The sequence below is a fragment of the Vombatus ursinus genome, unplaced genomic scaffold, assembly GCF_900497805.2.
Source record: "Vombatus ursinus unplaced genomic scaffold, bare-nosed wombat genome assembly UNPS02014803.1, whole genome shotgun sequence".
NCBI lineage: Eukaryota > Metazoa > Chordata > Mammalia > Diprotodontia > Vombatidae > Vombatus > Vombatus ursinus.
In genome coordinates, this window is record NW_020954581.1 from 2,401,542 (window position 1) to 2,422,082 (window position 20,541).

Sequence of the window (20,541 nt, forward strand, 5' to 3'; positions counted from 1 at the left end):
AATTTCTTTAAGTATTGACTGATTTGATCTCCTTGTTGTCCAAGGGACTCTCAAAAGTCTTTTCCAGCGCCACAATTCAAAAGCATTCATTCTGCAGCACTCAGCTTTCCTTAGAGTCCAATTCTCACAGCCACACATTGCTACTGGAAAAAGCATCGTTTTGACTGTACAGACGTTTGTCAACAAGGTGATGTCTCTGCTTTTTACTATGTTGTCCAGATTTGCCAACAGCTTTCCTTTCAAGTTGCAAGAGTCTTTTAATTTCATGGCTGCAGTCACCATCTGCGGTGATATTTGAACCCAAGAATGTAAAATCTGACACTGCTTCCATTTCTTCTCCCTCCATTTGCCAGGAAGTGATGGCACCAGTTGCCATGGTCTTCAAGTTTTTCATGTTTTGGGGGTTTTTTTATATTAAGTTTCAAGCCATAGATATAAAGTAAAAAAACAAAACAATTCCTCCCATCAAGGAGCTTATAATCTACTAGAATTCTAATTCCCACATATTTCTCATTCCCACATATTGTTGCCTCTAGGGCCAAAAATAACAAGTCTATTCCCTCTGCCACATGACATCTCTTCAAATACTTGAAGACAGTGAGCATGTCCCCCCTAAATCTTCTCCTCTGTATGTTAAATATCCCTAGTTGTTTCAACTGATTCTCATACTGCATAGTGTCAAGGCTTGGTCATCTTCATGCGGATGCTCCAAACTTAATGAATAACCTCCCTAAAATATCATAATCAGAATTGAAGACAATAATGTCACAACCATGCCTGGCTTTTTTCTCCATCTCCATCACAAACTCTAGGATGGAGTGGCCATGGCCACTTCTTTCCAAGGTTCCCATCATTTCTACTGCTTCAGTCAGCTCTTCCAGAATAGAAGTGCCCTTCATCGATTCCTCTGTCTTTCAAAGGAGGATATTATTATTAAGGAAACTGAGAAGTTTTTAGCTGCTTTGTCTTGGCCAGAGATCCAGTAGGTGTCCAGAAAACTGATGCCCCAATTCCCTACTATAACATATCTCCACATTAGGATTTTAGTTTAATTTTTTTTTTGTTCTGAACTCACCTAAACTCTGTGTTACTTGTACATAATATATTCTGCTGATATTCTCCTATTTTTACCTTGTTAATCTTTTTTGAAATGCTCCCTTTGATTCCTAAATGTCTTCTGAATATACACGTAAGATCCTGCCCTCACCTCCCTTTAACTTACTCTGCACCCATGGAGTAAGGTGTTTCCTTCAAGAGCCATATTCTAGTCCTGGGTTCATCCCCCCGCCAGGTCTCAGTAATACCAATGAGGTTAAATATTCTTCCTTGCTTAGGATCTTGAATTCCCTTTGCTTGCTGTCTGTTTTAGGGTATTGGTATATAGATGTCTGAAGCCAACAAATGTGCTTTTGGCTTCTTTCTTGGATTTTGTTTCTTATATGCTATTTATTTTCCTGTACTGTAGCCACTCTCTGTGGTATCCAGCTTTGTAGATCACCTTCAGGGCCCACCCAACAAAGAGAAGGGCTTTTAGAAACAGAAGTAATGCTTTACTATGGCAGCCCTCTTGGGCTTCCTGGAGAAATACCTGCTCCTTATGGTGCAGTGTGACCCTTGGGAATATCCTAAATCAGGAGAGTCTGTGATCCTTTATTGTCTTACTACCTTCACTCACAACCTTTCAGCAATAGAGCACCTGTCAAGTCAATAAGCATTTATTGAGTGCTTACTATTGCATGCCAGGAATGGTACTAAGCACTGGGGTTACAAAGAAAGTCAGTAGCATAGTCCCTTCCCTTAAGAAGCTCATAGTCTAATGGGAAAGACAACATGCAAACAACAATATAAATTCAAGATCTATACAGGGTAAATTGTTAGTCATCTCAAAGGGAAGGCACTACCACTAAGGAAGATCAGAAAAGGACTTATGCAGAAAGTGAGATTTGAGCTGAGACTCGAAGGAATTTGGAGAGGTCGGGAGATAGAGATGAGAAGGGAAAAGGAAAGGTAGAGAATAAGCACTTATATAGCGCTTACTGTGTGCCTAGCACTTTACACATATCTCACTTGATCCTCACAACAACCCTGCAAGGTAGGTGCTATTATTATTCTCATTTTACAGTTGAGGAAACTGAGGCAAAGTAAAATCAAGTGAGTTGTCCAGGGTTACACTGCTAGGATCTGAGGCCTGATTTGAGCTCAGGAATTCCTGACTCCAGGCCCAGGGCCACTAGCTGCTTGGAGAGGAGGGAAAGCATTCCAGGTATGGGGGATAGCCATTAAAGAGGCATGGAATCAGGAGATGAATAGTTGTTTTCAAGGAATAGTAAAGATGCCAGTGCCACTGTACAACATCAGTGGGATTAAAGTACAAGAAGACTGTACAGGTAGGAAGGGTCAAGGTTATGAAGGGCTTAAAAAGTCAAGCAGAGGATTTTATATTTGATTATAGAGGTAAGAAACAGACACTGGAGTTTATTGAGTAGGGGCCGTGGTCAGGTTGGCTATTTAGAAAATCACTTTGCCAGCTCTGGCAGCTCCCTCCTGGAGCTCCCTACCCTCTACTCTTGAGGCAGGAAGACCAATTAGAAGGCTAGTACAAGAGGGTAGGCATAAGGGGATGTCATGCACCAGAGAGAAATCCACATCTGAGCACAAATTCATAACCAGAGAGAAGGAGCCATCTTTGAGGCCAGGAACCACCATCTTAAAGAAGAACAACTTGTCATTATTAGGTCTGACTACTAGAATCAACACAGCGAGTCAGAGGCAGGTCCAACAGGATAGGTTCTGTCCAATATGAGAGCCATAGGCTACTACATCAAGCGGCAACAATATGTGAACGGAAACATTCAGAAACAGGAAGCTTCTGAAAGTAAACCAACATGGACTAGACTAAGTGGCCTCTAGGAAATCTGTGATTCTATGTCAACAAAACTAAATTTCACATGTAGAATCCTCTTTTTCCATTGACCTCCCTATCCCCTGTCAGTCCAAGTATAGGCTGTTCTTAAAATGAGGTATCTTGAATGGAAAATAACATGTAATATCTAGTAGAAAACAATACTTACACTCTCCACCAAAATATACTCTTGTATTTCATGGTGGCATTGAAGGGAGCCTGAATTATTGAAGGCTATGACAGAGATGTACCTCATCATCACCATTATGCTGGGCACTAGGGGATGAATTTTTTAAGAAGGGCAGCCCACGAAACAAATAGAAACCAAAAAAGATCCCTTGTTCTGTGTGCTTTCTTTTCCCTGCTACAGTGATGATGGCAGAATGATGGGAGGAGGGGAGGACAGAAAAGTGTTAAGAATCACATCATTTTAAAAACTGTTTATATATATATATATATATATATATATATATATATACATGCACACATACACACACATTAATGTGACAGTTGGTACTTTAAATGAGAGCTCTTTGCCCAATGACCAATGAATTCACATACCACTGGAAGAACTGAGCCATATCAATATTAATATTCTTGCAATAAATCCATTAATCACACCATTGTCCAGCTCACATCTCTTCTCTTTTCTGCACAAATACCAATGAGATACCTTTATCACATGATTTGCTAAACTCAAGATAAACTCTATCTTTACATTCTCCTGATCTGCCAGTTTAGTGGCCCCGTTAGAAAAGGAAATGAGGTTAGTCAATCATAATCTGTTCTTGATGATGCCATGCTTGCCTTTTGGTGTCTGATTCTTTTTTCTAGTTGTTAACTAATCATCTCTTGACTAAGCACTTATAAAATTTTTCCAGGAATCCAAGTCAAGCTTATTGGCCTTTAGTTTGCAAACTCTATTCTCTGCCACCTTTTAAAAGATAAGACAAATTTGCATTTTCCACTTGTGTGGTACCTCTCCAATTATCTATGATCTTTTGGATATTATTGATAAGATTCAGCAGTTCTTTTGATATCCTGTGATAGAGTTCATCTGGGCCAGGTGACTTGAATTCATCAAGGGCAGCCAGGTATTCTCTTATGACCACCTTCCTTAATCTTGAGATTTTTTCAAGTTCTAATTATGCCCCACCCACATGCTTACGATAATTTAACCTCCTTCACTATTAGGCTCCAAATTGAGGTAGACACAATGTTCTGAGCATGATCATCAATTTATTGACAAAGCATAAATTTGCCAATAAACAGGATCTCAGGCCCCTCAGAAAAGCTAAGACCTTGAATAAGGAGGACGGCTCTCTTTTATAGACAGAAAGGAGAAGTATCCAGAGTAGAAGGCAGCATCATAGATGGGGAAAACAGTATGATCGGTTCAAAGCTTATAGCATCATAGACATGATGAACAATATGATTGACTGGAAATAGGAGATGAGGGGCTAATAACAACTCCTATCACTAAGAAATGTCCATTCTTTGAGTCCACCTGGGAGGACAGTTTAGTGATAACGGGCCAGACTACCTTGGATAACAGACCAGACTCCGTGGCATCCACCTGCATCCTTCAAGGATAACAGATTTCCTTGAGGCAAGAATAGAACAATGATTAGCAGGAGAACTGAATTTCTAAATTTAACTCAGAGACAATGAGTGATTTATAGGAAAGCTGAATTTCCAAACTTAACTCTGAGACAAATGAAATATGACTTAGGCAGTTATAAAAATGTCATCAGTGATATAGAATAAAATCAATAACAAAATAGAATCAATTTGATTTTCCCAATTTTCATCACTAAGAAGACTGAGGCCATCAAATATGAACTCCAGGCATTTTCACTTGCCTGGAATTCATATTGGCTGGAATCATTTCCTTTCATCTCTGCCTCCTGGCTTCCTCTAAGTCTCAACTAAAATCCCATTTTCTACAGCAAACCTTTTCTGATCCCCCTTAAAATTAGTTTCTTCCCTCTGTTGATTATCTCCAAAGTTATCTTGTATCTACCTTGTTTGTATCTAGTTGTTTTCATGTTATCTCCTCCATTAGACTGTGAGTGCTCTGAGAGCAGGGAATGTCTCCTGCCTTTCTTTGTATTTCCAGTGCTTGGCACAGAGCCAGTACTTAATAAATGCTTATTGACTGACTGGCTTCATCTCCTTCCACCATTCTTCAAGATACTTTTGCATCACCTGATATCCAGTATTGAAAACTTTGGTGTTGTCTTTGACTCTGCTCACTCTCACTTCTCCAATTGTCAAATCTGATGGACTTTATCTCCAAATTATCTCATATCTATCTTCTCTTCTCTCTTCCCACTGCCAGTTCTCTAGTCCAGGTCCTCATTAACAAATATCTGGAGTATTCTGATAATAACTACTACTGATAAAGTTTCCATTTCTACCCTTTCCTCCTCTGTCTTCTGTCCTGTACTAGACTATTCACCCTTGTGCATAGTTCTAATCATGTTACTTTTGTACTGAAAATAATTCACTGGTTCTTTAATACCTACTAAGTAAAATTCAGATTCCTTTATCTGGCATTCAAGGCCCTGCATGATCTAACATTCCCCAGTCTTTTCCATCTTACCTCATGACACTCCTTTTCCTAATACTATACACTACAGCCAAACCATGCTGATTTTTCTGTCTGCCAACCATTCCCTGGACTTTCCCTGTGCCTGAAATGTCCTGTTCCTCTTTTTTAGCCTGTTTAATTTATACATATATTTTAAAACCCAACTCAAATGCCACCTCCCCCATGAATTCTTCCCTGATCCTCCCTGTTACATAACAATCTTTCTCTTTACATCTCAGTACTACTTCTTTATGCCTTTTTAATAAATATATCATGTATTATTGTTATTAATTATTGTTATTAATACATGTATTAAAGTTATGCTAGATTGTAAACTCCACAAGGACATACACTGGTTCTGTATCTTACCCCCAGTATTGATCATAGTTTTCTGCATATAGTAGGTGCAAAATCAGTGTATGTTGAATTAAAATTAATTCCTTGCTTATAAGTCAAGGATAGATCTTGGTTTGTGTCCCTATCTCAGAGTGGAATGGGCACTTTGGGAAGATAATAGGTGCCCTTCTCTTGATCTTTAAGTAAAGCTTAATGATCAGTTTTTAGATATGTAGCAGAAGATGTCTTTGTTCAGGTGAAAGCTGGAATAGATAGCAACTGAAGTCCCTTTCAGGTCTGACGCTCTGTGACTCTGTTGAGAGTCTGTGAAGCCTTAGTAATGGCTCTGAATGGCAAATCTTGCAATGGATATAGAGAAGCACTGGGAAAGACTAAAGACATAAATTCACAAAGGAGGTGGTAGGATTTTTTTTTTAAGGATCCACAGGCCTAACGTGGTTCCCGAGATAGCATTAAGATATAATAGAGTTTCTGGTATGACAACTCTGGAACCAAACTTTATATTTGGTGTTGGCTATAATCTGACAAGACAAATTATATTGTCACAAGTAAAAGATCCCCAATTCATTCCTACTCTCTTCCCCAACTGCCCATTCCACTCTGGGACAGGTCAAAGCATTGGGAAATATTTCTTGACATCAATCCTAAAATTTTCTCTTTGTACCTTTCATCCATTGCTCCTAGTTCTCCCCTCTTGGGTCAAGCATAGCAAGTCTGTTTCTCATGAAGCAAGGTTATGGTCAGTGGAATAAATGAATATAAATGGATAGCTCACATTGTAGAGCAGTTGAAGATGTGCAAAGTCCTTCATATCTGGCACACAGGTGGGACTTAACCAATTCTTTTGACTGACAATGGCCCGGTGGAATAAAGTAAGAAATCACTAATGAGGGACACAAACTAAGATCTATTCTTGACTTACGGAGAAGGAATTCATTTCAATTCAACAAATATTTATTAAAAATTCATTAAATCCTTGGAATATGTGTAAAGGAAACACATGTCCACAAGTAGAGTCTTGCTAAAAACGTTTACTCTTGCTGTTGTCAATAATCATTACGAAAGAGGACAAAGATCTCATACCATAACCTCCAATCTACTAAGAGTCAAAAATTCCATTTAATGAAATTATGGATTGAGCTAAGTTAAAAGTAACACTCAAAAATCAATTTAAAATGTGGTATTATCATATTACAGATGTGTCCCCAAACAGGAATATTAGCAGTTCCATTGCACATACTCTTAAAAAATACATCTAAAATAGAAAAATTACCAAAGGGGCATAACTTATTATACCTTCGAGTCTTCCACGTTCGCCAAATTCTTTGGCCGCATCTTGATCTCCCTAGCTTCTAGCTGCATGAGCAATTTTTTATAATAAAGTTCTAAATCTTCTTGAAGTTTAGTTAAAACTTCCTCCAATGAAGCTGTGATTTTCTTGGTTTCAAAATACTTTTTCTTCCAAGCTTCCTGGGCTACGAATAAAAGCAAAGTTGGTATTCAACTAATCATAGAATCACATACTTTTAGAGCTTAACAGTTCAATTAAGGAGCTTACTGATAATTAGAACAATTGATCCACTTCATGTTACAGATGAGGAAACTGAGGGACATAAAGTTTAAGTGATTTGGCCATGGTCACACAGTAGCAAAGTTAGGACCAGAGTCCAAGACTTCTGACTGAATCCTATGTGTATTTACCTATGTTATACAGTCCTTTCTGGAAATCACTAATAGCAAATACTAAAAATGATAATTATATTAAAAATTCTTTTATATTGATTCTTTTTCATAAGCTAGTTTGAGGTCATTATCTATTTATCTTATCCCATGAAAGTAAAAGATGTGCTATCCCATTTCAGATGGTTTTTCATTAGAGTTCATCGTGGCTGACTGGCTGTGTCTCTATTAGTCAATGAATTATCTTTTTGGGAGCTAGATCTTCAGCCTCATTAATGGCCTATTTTTGTGAAATTAACTGATTGAGTTTACAGTTTATCTAAGAGACTTGTTAAAAGTTAAAACCAATATGATGAGTATTGGGGGGAAGCCCACTTTATCATGGTTGAAACATTGTTGAAGTGGATGGATATTCATATTTCCAATGGACTGTTGTATTCTTTTTTTCCTTATCTTCCATTTTCTTTCTGACCAAGATTTAGTCATTTGGATCCTAGTAATAGCGCTTTATGTGGTATTATACTTGAATGACTATTTGTTAAGGAATTGCCATTTTGATATATAATAAGAACTTAGGCAAATACTGTTGCTGATTTTACGTACGTGATTTGTGTTCCTGGGAGACTTGGTGCTAAATCATTCACACAGGACAAGCTTCTAGATATGTAGGAGCAGCTATCTTGCTGCAATCCACTGAAAGTAAGTCCTTGACAGAAACTTTTTTTTCTTAAATTTTTGAGAGGTAGGGTAGTATAGTGAATAGAGAGTTGACCTTGGAATCAGCAAAGCATGAGTTCACATCCTTCCTCTGTGATCATGGGCAATTTACTTATAACCTCTTTCAGGGACCCAGGCAACTTTTAAAGACTATAAGAGTTGGCAGTCTGCACCAGTGGAGGTAGTTTGCACATCAGGAGTCCCAAAGAAATAACAGTCCCAGACCCTACCCACCTACCCCCGCCATTTTGAAAATATAATTTCATCTTTTTAAGACCCTTTGTGAGTTTGTAAGAGGGAGCTATATTACCCAAATTTTACAGAAAGAAAAATGTTATAAAACATAACTTGTTTAAAGTCACATAACTATTTGGGAATTTAGAACCAGATCTTAAATGTTCTGTGAGCTGAATTACATGAAGTGGTCTACTGGAAAATAGGTTTACACTAAAATCTTATACTATCTACCACAATAATCTCCAAATGGATACTTCACATATATAAAAGGTCATATCATAAAATATATATAAAACATATATATTATATATATACACATATGTATATATGTATGTATATACATATATGTACATATTTATGTATATACATACATATATTTATGTACAGAGAGATAGGAGAAAGAAGGAAGGTAAATTTCAAAACTATGATTAAGGGAAGCATTCTTAACTAAACATGGGATAGTGGTAAACAAAGAAAATGGACAATTTTGACTGCATAAAATTGAAGAGTCTTATGGGAACATAATACAACTAGAATTAGAAAAAGGTCAGTTAATTGGGAAAAATCAAATGGTAGTTATCTCTGATAAAGTTCTGATACTATATATGTGTGTCCTTGATACAAATACATACAAAAATCAAAACCACTACCCCCAAAAAGAGTGGTCAAAGGATATCAACAGACAGTTTACAAAAGAAGAAATGCAAGCTTGCCACCAAAAAAAATGGCTCCAAATTATGAATAAGAGCAATGAGAACTCTCAGATTTCTCCTCACTCCCATTAGATGGGCAAAAATGACAAAAGATGAAAATGTCTAATTTTGGAGGGGCTTTGGGATGACAGGCATACTAATTCACTGTGGATTGAACTGTATGTTGATCAAACTGTTTAGGAAAACAATTTGGAATTCTAGCTGAAAACTCACTAACTATATCATAACCTTTAAACCAGCAATACCCCTGAAAGGCCTGTATTCCAAAGAGGTCAAAGACAAAGGCAGAGGGTCCATATATACAAAAACATTTAAAGTAGCACTTTTTTGTGGTAGCAAAGCATTAGAAACAAAATGGATGCCCATCCATTGGATGATGGCCCAAACAAATAATGATGAGTGAAAGTGATTCAACGTTACTGTGCTGTAAGAAATGACAAATGTGAAAAATCCAGAGAACTTTAGAAAAGTTTGCATGAACTGATGTAGATTTAAGTTAGCAGCACCAGGAGAACAATTCACATAATGATGACAATAATGTACTAGAAAAACAACTTGAAAGACTTCAGAGCTCCAATCAATGCAGTGATCAATGATGGCTTTAGAAAACTTAGGATAAAGTATGTGTCCCACATGCCAGCAAAAACTAGAGGAATATATTAAAGGTGCAAAATAAGTCCTATATTTTCAGACATGGGCAATGTGATATGTTTGTTTGACTATACTGTATTTGTTATAAGGGTGGACTATATTGGGATAGAGGATGTTGAAGCAGAGGGAAGCTATGAGAAAAAGAATTTAAGAGAATTAATAAAGCAAAAAATTTATAAGAAACAAACAAGGCAATATTTTACTACCTTGTTAATTTAATATACACTTTTAAAAATAAACTGTAGAGAGCAGATGTTTATAGCTTCATGCACATCCTTCCCTCACCACCTCTTATTTGTGTTTTTGAATGTTTCTGTTTATAGATGATTAAGTTCATAATAAAAATCAACAAGGAGTTCTGTGTTTTTTCCACTAGATCTTCAGTGACTTAAACAAAACTGTTAAATTTCTATGTGAAAATATAAATCCTAAGAAACATATTCACCTTCTTAACCTGAGTGGAAACCTCAGTTTAAGGCTGATATTTATTGAATAGCCTTTCCTTCTTAACGTAGCAGAATGAAGCAGATTTATAGAATTCTAGAATCAGAAAGGACCTTTGAGATTATCTATTATACTCATCATAGGTGAGGCAAATAAGACCCGTAAGGTAAAATGATTTGCCCAGTGTTGTAAAACTGACAAAAGTGGCAAAGCGAGGCTATGAATACAATTTAATAAATGTTTGGTTTGTTTGCTTGTTTGTTTTTTAATGGATACTATGTGCAAGGGTACTGTGATAGACACTGGGGCTATAAAGACAACATTTACAATCCGTACTCTCAGGAAGCTTACGTTCTACTGGCATCTAAACTCTAGTCTAGACTCATGTCCAGTCACATGCAGTGGCACAGTGGATAGAACACTGGGCTTGGAATCAGGAAGATCTGAGTTCAAATTCAACCTCAGACATTTATTAGCTGTGTGACCCTGGGGAAGTCACTTAACCTCTGTTTGCCTCAGTTCCCTCAACTATAAAAGGTAGAAAATAATAGCATCCACCTCCCAGGATCAAGTGACATAATAGTTGCAAAGTACTTAGCATAGTGTCTGACATATAATATAGTAAGTGCTACATCAATGTTAGCTACATATATGTATGTACCATACATATATATGTGTGCATATATAGCTATAGCTACAGCTATATACATACACACACACTAGGTAGCTTTTATTTCAAAGAGGAATTTTTGAAGAATTTCAGATCTGGAAAGGATCTCAGCAGCCAATTCATCCAATCCATACCTGAAAAAGAGTCCCCACTAAAAATTCACGATAGGGAGTCACCTCACATTTCCTTGAAGACTCCAGTTATGGTGGGGGTTAGGAAAATCTTCCACCTCCCAAGGCAGCCAAGTTCACTTTGGGATTGTTCTAGTGATTAGGCACTCTAACCTAAATCGACCTCTTTGACATTCTATCCATTGGTCCTACACCCACGCCAGGGGATCATGTCGTACATGTCTAATCCCTCTTCCACAGGACAGCCCTTCAAATACTTGACAGCTGCCATATCTCTTCTTAGTCATCTCCCACTACTTTCATCCAATCATTATGTGGGATGAATTTGGGGTCATCTTCTGAATATTCTCCAACTTATCAACATCCTTTCTATACCATGGTGTCCAGAACTCAACAAAGTTCAGGGGTGGTCTGACTAGGACAGAGCACAGGGACAAAATCCTTATTCTTGAAAGCTACACCTCTCAATTTAATCAAACACTGGATTATTTTGTAGGGCTTCAAACCCCACTGTTGATCATATTGATCTTGCAGCTCAGTAAAATACCCAGACCTCTTTTTTAACAACAAATTATCTGACCATATTTACCCCACCTTCTACCTGTAAAGTTAATTTTTTGAACCCGTGTGAGATTTTATATTTATCCCTATTACATTTCACATTCTGAGATTCTGTCCAATTATCTAGTCTGTCAAGTTGTGTTTGGATTCTGATTCTATCTTCCAGGGTGTTAGTGTGCTCACTGATGGGTGTCATCTCCACCTTTGACAGGAATGCTATCTATATATCTGTGTCTAAATCACTAATAAAAATGTCAAATGGCAGAGACCAAGCACAGATGCCTGGGATATAAGATTAGAGACATGCTTGCCCAACGTCACACAAACGACTTTGCTGTCTTACTTCATCTAATAGAAAACACAAGACCAAAGGCTCCTAAAGCAGTACATTTTCTTGAGGAAAATTACATTTTGAGGGCATTAGATTTTTGCATGTCACTCCCTGAGGATAGCTACAATATCCTCATATAACAGGTTTTTCATACTTTTAAAAATAGGATGAAGGATTACATCTGAATATTTATCACTAGACTCCGGTTTGAATCTGGATTCATACACCATTATGATGTGACATTATTTTATTTTGACTGTGTTATCTGTTGGAAGGTCACTGATAGAATGATATTACAAAATATGAATATCATATTTTATATTAGACCCCTGTAGAACAGGGTGATGGGGGCAGAGGGGTAGTTCTAAACTTCACTAGGTACAATTGTTTTAATCTTGTACCAGATGCTATAATACTAAAAACAATGAAATGCTAATTATAATTATATTTATTTTAACAGTGCGAGCTTTAAATATTTTGTTTATATAGCTATAAGACATCTGATAAGCTCTACCATGGTATCTTTTCAGTTTGCTTTGTTCAAATAAAGTTTTAACTTTTTTCAACAGTTCTTCTTTCGTCTCTTCCAAATGACCTCTTTCTTCCTTTACTTGCTTCATTTGTTGCATAATCTTGAATCCTAAGGAAGTATAAACCACATTCATAAATATCTGGAAGCTAAAGGAGGGCAAAGTCTTCCACAATTAGAAAAACAAACCAAAATCTGACAGTTATTTTCTTTGTGACTGTCAAGTATTTCTTTACCTCCATGGCAAATGTTTCATCTCAGGTTCTGAACATGATACACAGAAAATAATACATAAAAGGAAGGTGGGAACCATCCAAATGAAGTACATTTGCATTCGTAGTATTTATAAAGCACATATACTGAAAGTACAATCTAATTCTCTTCTTTAAAATGTATACATGCAACTACAGATGCAGTCACATATTAGACGCTAGGTCTCAATGGCAAGTGGCCATGCTTACATTTTTAAAGTGACTTACTTAAATAAATATCTTGGGGTGGAAAATATCAGATTTTAACTAAATAAGGAAAATCAGGTTTTAGCATCTATTTGTAATGCAGCAACATTATAAACTAATAATTAACAGGTCATTTCTTTGAGCTTCATTTCTTAGAGTCACCTACATGATGGAATCTCACAGTACTTACTCTCATTTTGTAACACAGAGGATTCCAGTATTCCTGGAGCAAAAGCTAGGAGTGGTAGTGAAGGAGGAGCAGAAGGGCCCGGAGGCTTGTTGTCATAATCTTCATCACCTGACTGTAACCAAACAAAAGGCACAGCAGGGATCCTTGTTGAAATATTTGTCAATAGAAAAAATTATTCATTAACAAATTACCCAAGTTGCTATTCAGATACAAAATCTTGGTAGTATTGCCCAGCATCAGTCACATTAAGTCGTTATGGTGCAGACCTAAGCATCAAGTATAGGCGATGCAGACAGCATCCCAGAACACTTGGGATCCACTTGGCTTTCAGAGTGTATATTTGAAGAAAAATATGCTGTGAATAAACAGAGTTAAGTCGAGTTGTGTGATAGTCATTAGCTTCTTTGTGATGGTATTGAAACAGTATCCAGAGTGCTGATACATGTAAAGCATCAGAGAAGAGACAAAACAGCCTGAGACCACAGCCTGCATTGCATGTGCGCCCCCCAAGAACCTCCTTCTAACCACATCTTTGCCCCAGTTGGCCAGATCTAAAAGTGTTGTCAAGGGTGGCAATACTGGCTGTAAATACTCCAAGTGAATATGTTTTTTCTCTTAGATTATTGCTCTCTTACATGAAGTAAATACACTGAAGCCAACTGTGTTGCTTCAAAATCACAGAATCAAAGAAACTTTGGAAGGGTTGACATTTGCTATTATAAGGAATTCAAAATAAATCACTGTTACAAATATTCCAAAAAATTGTCCCAGTTTCTGCAAACATTCCCCAAAATAAGTTGCCTCATTGGATGATGTGTATTAACTGATGATTGTGCCTATTAGTATTATGCATTGATTTTTTATGAGCTTGACAAATATTACCACACATGATAATTTACACATATGAAAAACAAAAAAAGGAATATATAATGAAACCCTCTACCTCAGTCAGAGCTCTCCTAAGAAAATGCCTCGGAGCAGAGTAGGGTTAAAGCGGCTCTCTAGGGCAGGTGCTACAATGATAACTGAATACAGAGAGAAAGGAGAATTATCAGCTATTTCACTTGGTAATCTTTGGATTGGAAAGGACAGGACAAAAATGCAAATAGGTAGATGCAATTGCTGAGCTATTGTCAGAATGAGGAGAATGGAAGATTGACACAAAGAAGTAAATGAGAAAAAGTGATGCATGTTCCAGCATTCCTGGAATAACAATAACTGAAGGAGGAAAGAGGGCAAACCTACTTAACTCCTATTTTTCTTCTGTTTTTTCTTCTACTAAGGATAATGATCTTTTGAATGAGAAAAAAACAAAAGTGGGTACAAGAAAGTTTATAATCAAATAGGAATCATTTCTTAAGCATCTATCATGTACTAAGCTCTGGGGATACAAAGACAAAATAGAACAGTCCCTTCCCTCAAACAGCTTACAATCTATTGGGGGAGACATGTCCACGTACATCCAAAATAAATAAAAAATGAATACACAGTAATTGAGAAGGAAAGGCAGACCCAGTCTGGATGAACAAGAAAGGTATGTAGAAAGTAACCATGAGGTGACTTTTAAAGGAAAGTAAGGTTTCAAAATAGGAGGGGGTGAGTTAGAGTAAGTCGAAAACATTGGAACAGTTCACTGGGGAGCTAGAAGGTAGTGTTGTGTGTAAAGAATAGCAAAAGGGAAATCTGGATGGACAATAGTATGAAGGGGAGTGCTGTATGAGAAGGCCTGAAAGGCAGGTTCATAGCAGCCTCCGGAGGGCTCTAAGTGCCAAGCAGAGGAGTTGTACTTGATCCCAAGGGTCACTGGGGACCACGGTAGTTTACTGAGTAGCTGAGTGACAACATGTGGTTTATTGGGTAGTTGAGTGACAGGTTCAGATGTATACTTAAGAAAGTCACTTAAGCAGATTTTGAGGGATGGGCTGGAAAAAGGGAGAGACCAGAGGAAGGGAGACAGATTAGGAGATTAGTAAAGGGATAGTTAAGATATTACTTAACTGACTTCAGTCATAATTACCTGGGTCTAGATGAACTAAAATAACCTCCTGGGGCAGCTAGGTGGCATAGTGGATACAGCACTGGCCCTGAAGTCAGGAGGACCTGAGTTCAAATCTGACCTCAGACCAAACACTTAACACTTACTAGCTGTGTGACCCTGGGCAAGTCACTTAACCCCAATTGCCTAAATAAAATGAAATAAAATAAAATAACCCATCAACCCTCAAAGTCTAACCCATCCCCCATGGTGGAGGGGTAAGGGTGGAAGGAGATGACAAAGCAGAAGAATGACAGCCAGGGTGATGCACAGCAGGGACTTTGTGGGCCCAAAGACTGCTATAGTCATTGTGAAAGACCTCCCAGAATCCTGAAACACAGGTGAACTGAACTCTGGGCAAAATCACTGACTGGGATAGCACTTCAGGCAATGTGATGCAACTGCTCTCAAAAGTCACAGAAACAGTTTGGGCAGCTTAGGGTTGCAGACTAGCCCTCATCAGAACCACCGTGAATCTGCTCTACACAGAGAACAGTGGAGTGTGCTCCTTCTGGTTCTCCTACCACAAGGAAAGATAACACACCAGAGATAGCAGTACTCCACCTGCTGGACACCACAAGTGAACACGCTGGAGTTTTGAACCCTTTTATTTTGTATCAGTCCTCTATCATAACAAACCTGGAACTGGATCTTGCCAGATATTGGCAAGGGCTTTGTACTGTTTTTTGTAAATGGTACCCTCAGTTCCAAGTTAGACTGTCGACCAATGTAGGGCAATCCTAAGAATTAACTTCAGCCCTAAACCCAGATTAGGTTAAATAAGAACTGAAATTGAACAGTTATTAAAATCTGAAGAGGGAAAAGTTGAGGAACTTAATGTCATTGAAAACTTCTCTTAACACAAACTTTAGAAATTCTAATAATGGAAAGGATGGCAAAAATAATACCCATGACTCAACTGATTTTCAAGAGGAGATGAGCATACTAAGGCTGAAATTTCTCAGAGTCTCTTTTGAGTTTTATAGAATCCAGCTAATAGACAACTCTACCAGAACAGAGTAATTTAAAAAGCTGGTATTTGCTATAACTATAATGAATGAACTCATTCTCCCACAATATTTGACAAAAGTATAAAAACATTTCATAACCTGCACACAATGGAGCAGCTGTCGCCATAGTAAGAACAATAAGAAGAAAGGTGAAGCTATCAAGCAATACTCCTAAGGACAGATACCAAATACCACCATGGCAGGAGAGGCTTGAGAAAGCTGCTGAAGACCTGTGGGAAGATATTGGGAAGACTGAATCAATATCTACCTGTTGTACGCAACAGAAAACTTGAATGCCATATTGCCCAAATAATGGCAACAAAAAATGTGGAACAGAATTCAGAAAACAAAGTATATCATAAACTCTAGATTCCTCTAACTAGATTGAAAGCAAAAGCCAAAAAGGTGAGGCAGTACAAATAGTGCAAAGAACAAATCAAATAATTTATGTTAAATGAAGACTGGGGAAAGGACCTAGGATTCGACAATTAATAAATCATTGGAAACTTTGGAGAAAGTGATTTAAATTGAGTGATAATTTCAGAAGCCAGATGGCAAGGGATTGAGAAGAAAGTGAGTTAAGAGGAAGCAAGGGCAGAGTAGAGATAATCTGTAGGGTATTTCCCCCTGGGTGTGGCGGTAGAGAGAGAGAGAGAGAGAGAGAGAGAGAGAGAGAGAGAGAGAATAATGAACTATTGTGGAGAGTTTAGCCTTGGTGAGAAGAAAGGCCACTTCTTCAGAGACTGAAATAAAGGAATAGAGCATGAGATGGGGGAAGGTGATGTTAAGGATTTTTTGAGATGACAAGTAACAGAGAGGAGGGAACCCACAACAAACGGTCTCTTTTTTCTCAGTAATGACATTTCCGACCAAGAGGTTCAGGGAAGGATCATAGGATTATAGAAAGAGATTTGAAGTGACCTTAAAGGTCATCTGGTCTAACTCCATCATTTTTATAGCTGAGGAAATTGAGGCCTAGACAGGTTACATGACTTACACAATATCACAAAGGTAGCAAATGGAGGCAGGTTTGAAACTCAGTTCTTCTGACTACAAGAGAGGAGAGAAAGTTGGCAATTGCCTACGCAGAAATTCCAACACGAAGTCGACCAGAGAAGAGTGAAGGGATTGCCTTCTGGTACTAAGTACACTTGGGATTAGGTCACAAATGTCCGCAGTGAACCAGTCCGTACCAAGGTGTGATTGCCTCCCATGCTGTTCAGCAGCACTGTGAGTTGGAGCAGAGGAGGCAGATGATGGTAATAATTCTGGTTTGGGGCTTGGTAAGTCATGAATCCTTATGGGACAAGAAGGCAGAGGGTAAGAGTAGAGAAAAGTGTAACGTTAAACTGGTTAGTAATAGAGTGAAGCTTAGGAAGAAAGGAAAACAAGTGCCAGAGCAAGGGTGACAACCTGGGAGAGAACTGGGGAGTGAGGCAGGGCCTGGAAGTCATGGGAAAAATGAAAAACCAGTTTGGGATGAGTGAGGGAAGATGAAATGATGGGATTTACAAAACAACTAGAAGACACAAAATGGGAAGAACATTATACAATGACACACACTTTGTTATTATAAGCAACAGTTCTGGCCCCTGAGAAGAGGAAATGCACTTCCCTTATGTTGATGTATTAGGAGACTACGAGTGAAGAATGGTGAATACACTTTAAGATGCAATCATTATGGGTTGTTTTTTAAACTGAGCTGTATTTTTTGGCTACAAGGAGGGGCTTACAGAGAGTAAGGGCTGGGAGAGATATATCTGAAAATGATTGTGACATTTAAAAAAGCATCAGTAAAAACTTATTTTCATTTTTAAAAAAATCATGGAGAAACAGGAGAATTACTGTTAGATTGGATTCCAAGATTCAAAAGGGAGAAGATAATGGAGTCTGTAAATTATAGGCTAGTGCACTTAACTTGGATGCCTGGAAAAATTACAGAATGTACTATGAAAGGCATGTTTAGTTGCCATTGAGAAAAGGAAGCCATAATCACAAAGAGGCAACATAGTTTTGTCAAGAAAAGAATATGCCAGATTGCCTCATTTCCTTTTTTGCCAGGACTAATAGAATGGTAGATTAGAGGAATGCCACAGAAATAATTAACCAAGATCTTAGTGAAGGATCTGACAAACTCTCTCATGCTATTTTTGTGGAAGAGATTGAGAGGTGTGGGCTAATAATGATGATGATGCCTGGCATTTATACAGCGCCTTAGGGTTTGCAGAGCACTTTACCTATGCACCTACTACCCTGTGAAGTAGGTACTATTATTATATCTATTTTATGGATGAGGAAACTGAGACTCAGAGAGGCTTGATGATAGCATGGTTAAGGGATACGTATAAGACGAGAGTCCAAAAAAGGCGAATGCAATTTTAGATTACAGGAAAAAACGTTTCCAGGATTATTAAGGAGGAGACTGTTCCACTGTCCTCTACCCTGGTCACACCACATGTAGCCTATTTTCTTCTGTTTTAGGCACGATATTTTGGGAAGGAGATTAACCAGCTAAAGAAGGGCAAAGGGTGGCAGAGAGCTACAAGATCATGGCATATGTAAATCAACTGAAGAACATGGGGATGTTCAAGCTAAAGAATTAAAGACTTAAGGGGGCCATTTATATTTCTTGGGCATCTGAAAGGCAGTCATGTGGGATGGGAATCAGACTTGTCCTGCTCCGTCTCAGAGAACAGACATAGGAGCAGTGGGTGGAAGATGAAAAGAGACAAATGTAAGAAGGAGAAACTCCCCAACAATGAGTGTTCTCACAAAGGAGAATGGGCTCCTTTGGGAGACGCCTGGTTCTCTCTTCCTGGAGGCCTTCAACCCAAGGCTTGATGAGCACCTCAGTATTATGCAGAGGAGATTCCTGACCCTCCTGTCCTGCTCTATCTGGAACAAATGGTGCCAGAAACCTCTGATGCCCCTGCCACCTCTAAGGTTCTGTGAAAGATATCATTTCTGCCCTCCCTTATTCACTTTCATATGTTTGTGAGAAATCTGTGTGGTATGATGTAAATGATCACAAACATATTCAATACAATGAATACTAGATTAGTAATGCAAATCAATCTTTATTAAAAGTTATCTAGCAATTGTTTGTTTTAAAATAACCTTTGATTAAATAAACTGTGCCCTCCTATTAAGAATGAATGAGTTATTTGACTTAGGAATGGTAATTATACAAGATATAGAGGTTCTACTAGTTGTAAAGAAAATATGCTTTTATTTAGCACTTTATGTAGAACATCTCACTCATAACAATCCTGTGAGGCAGGTAGACCTCACTACATGCTGCCACAAAATATATGCCCATTCAAAAACTTTTACTGACTACTACTTTCAAGGTGGCAGATTGATCCAGAGCTTGGCACAGTGCTTGGCATATAGGTGACTAATACTGACTGACTGTTCTAAGCTTATGGTATAACTTGGTCACTCTTTGGAAGCACATCAAATTTGGTCAAAATCAGCCAACTCCTTCAAAAGTTATAACACAACAAAAAATGTAAATTTCTAAGTAGAGGAGTGGAAATAGAAAATTCAGTTTTTAAATGTTGTTCCTGTTAAGACAATTATATCTATGGAAACAATAAAGTAAGGGTATGGAATAAAATTAAAGTTAAGAGTTAATCTAATAAAAACATCTTTATAACATGGTTGGCATCAATCAACAAGCATTTATTAAATGCTTACTATTGTATGTGCCAGGCACTGGGCTAAGTGATAGCTATTTTTAAAAAAGTACAAAAACAGTCCCTGCCCTCAAAGAGCTTATTTCCAAGGGGAAGAGACATGCACCTAAATTGGTTTATACTGTGATGACGAACCCCTTATTGACTAAGAGTAAACCATCCTCATCCTCAAATCTTATTTCCTATTCTCATCCTCATCTAACATCTTTATCCATTTAACATTCCACCAGAAACCTGCCATCCCTTCCTCTATGCTCTCTATGGCTCCTATCCTATAATTAACAAACTTCTATTCAATTTAGACCCTTTTTTTCCCTCATGCTTCTCCCATTTTCTAGCACTCACAAAAACCCTGCTTCCCCCAAGTCACGAGGATCCCGGACTCTTCTTGTTAGTGACAGTTGTACCTGACTCACTAGTTCTAGAAGAAGAGTTAAAATGCTCCCCATTGTCACTTCTAGATTCTCCCTCTGATGGCCTCACTCCTCTGAGGTTCATTCTATCCTAACTGTCCACCCCGTCCAGACCGTCGTAGCTATTATCGATCAGTTCCCAAGATACTCTTTCTCCTTTCTCATGGGGTTCACGAGTCTCATTCTCTGACCCAACTCCTGCTCCTCTATTATGGGACTTC

General features: G+C 38.0%; 1 protein-coding gene across 2 annotated transcripts in view; it reads right to left on the minus strand.

Moving 5' to 3' along the window:
- The window catches only part of SPATA1 (spermatogenesis associated 1), a 77,508-nt gene that overhangs the window by 8,825 nt on the left and 48,142 nt on the right, over window positions 1-20,541 (minus strand). For both annotated transcript variants that reach the window (XM_027873953.1, XM_027873952.1), the window contains exons 9-11: window positions 13,165-13,276; window positions 12,502-12,627; window positions 7,149-7,327 (exon numbers count right to left, since the gene is read on the minus strand). In XM_027873953.1, coding sequence (XP_027729754.1) covers window positions 7,149-7,327; window positions 12,502-12,627; window positions 13,165-13,276 — 417 coding nt within the window. The remainder of the gene's footprint in view (window positions 1-7,148; window positions 7,328-12,501; window positions 12,628-13,164; window positions 13,277-20,541) is intronic.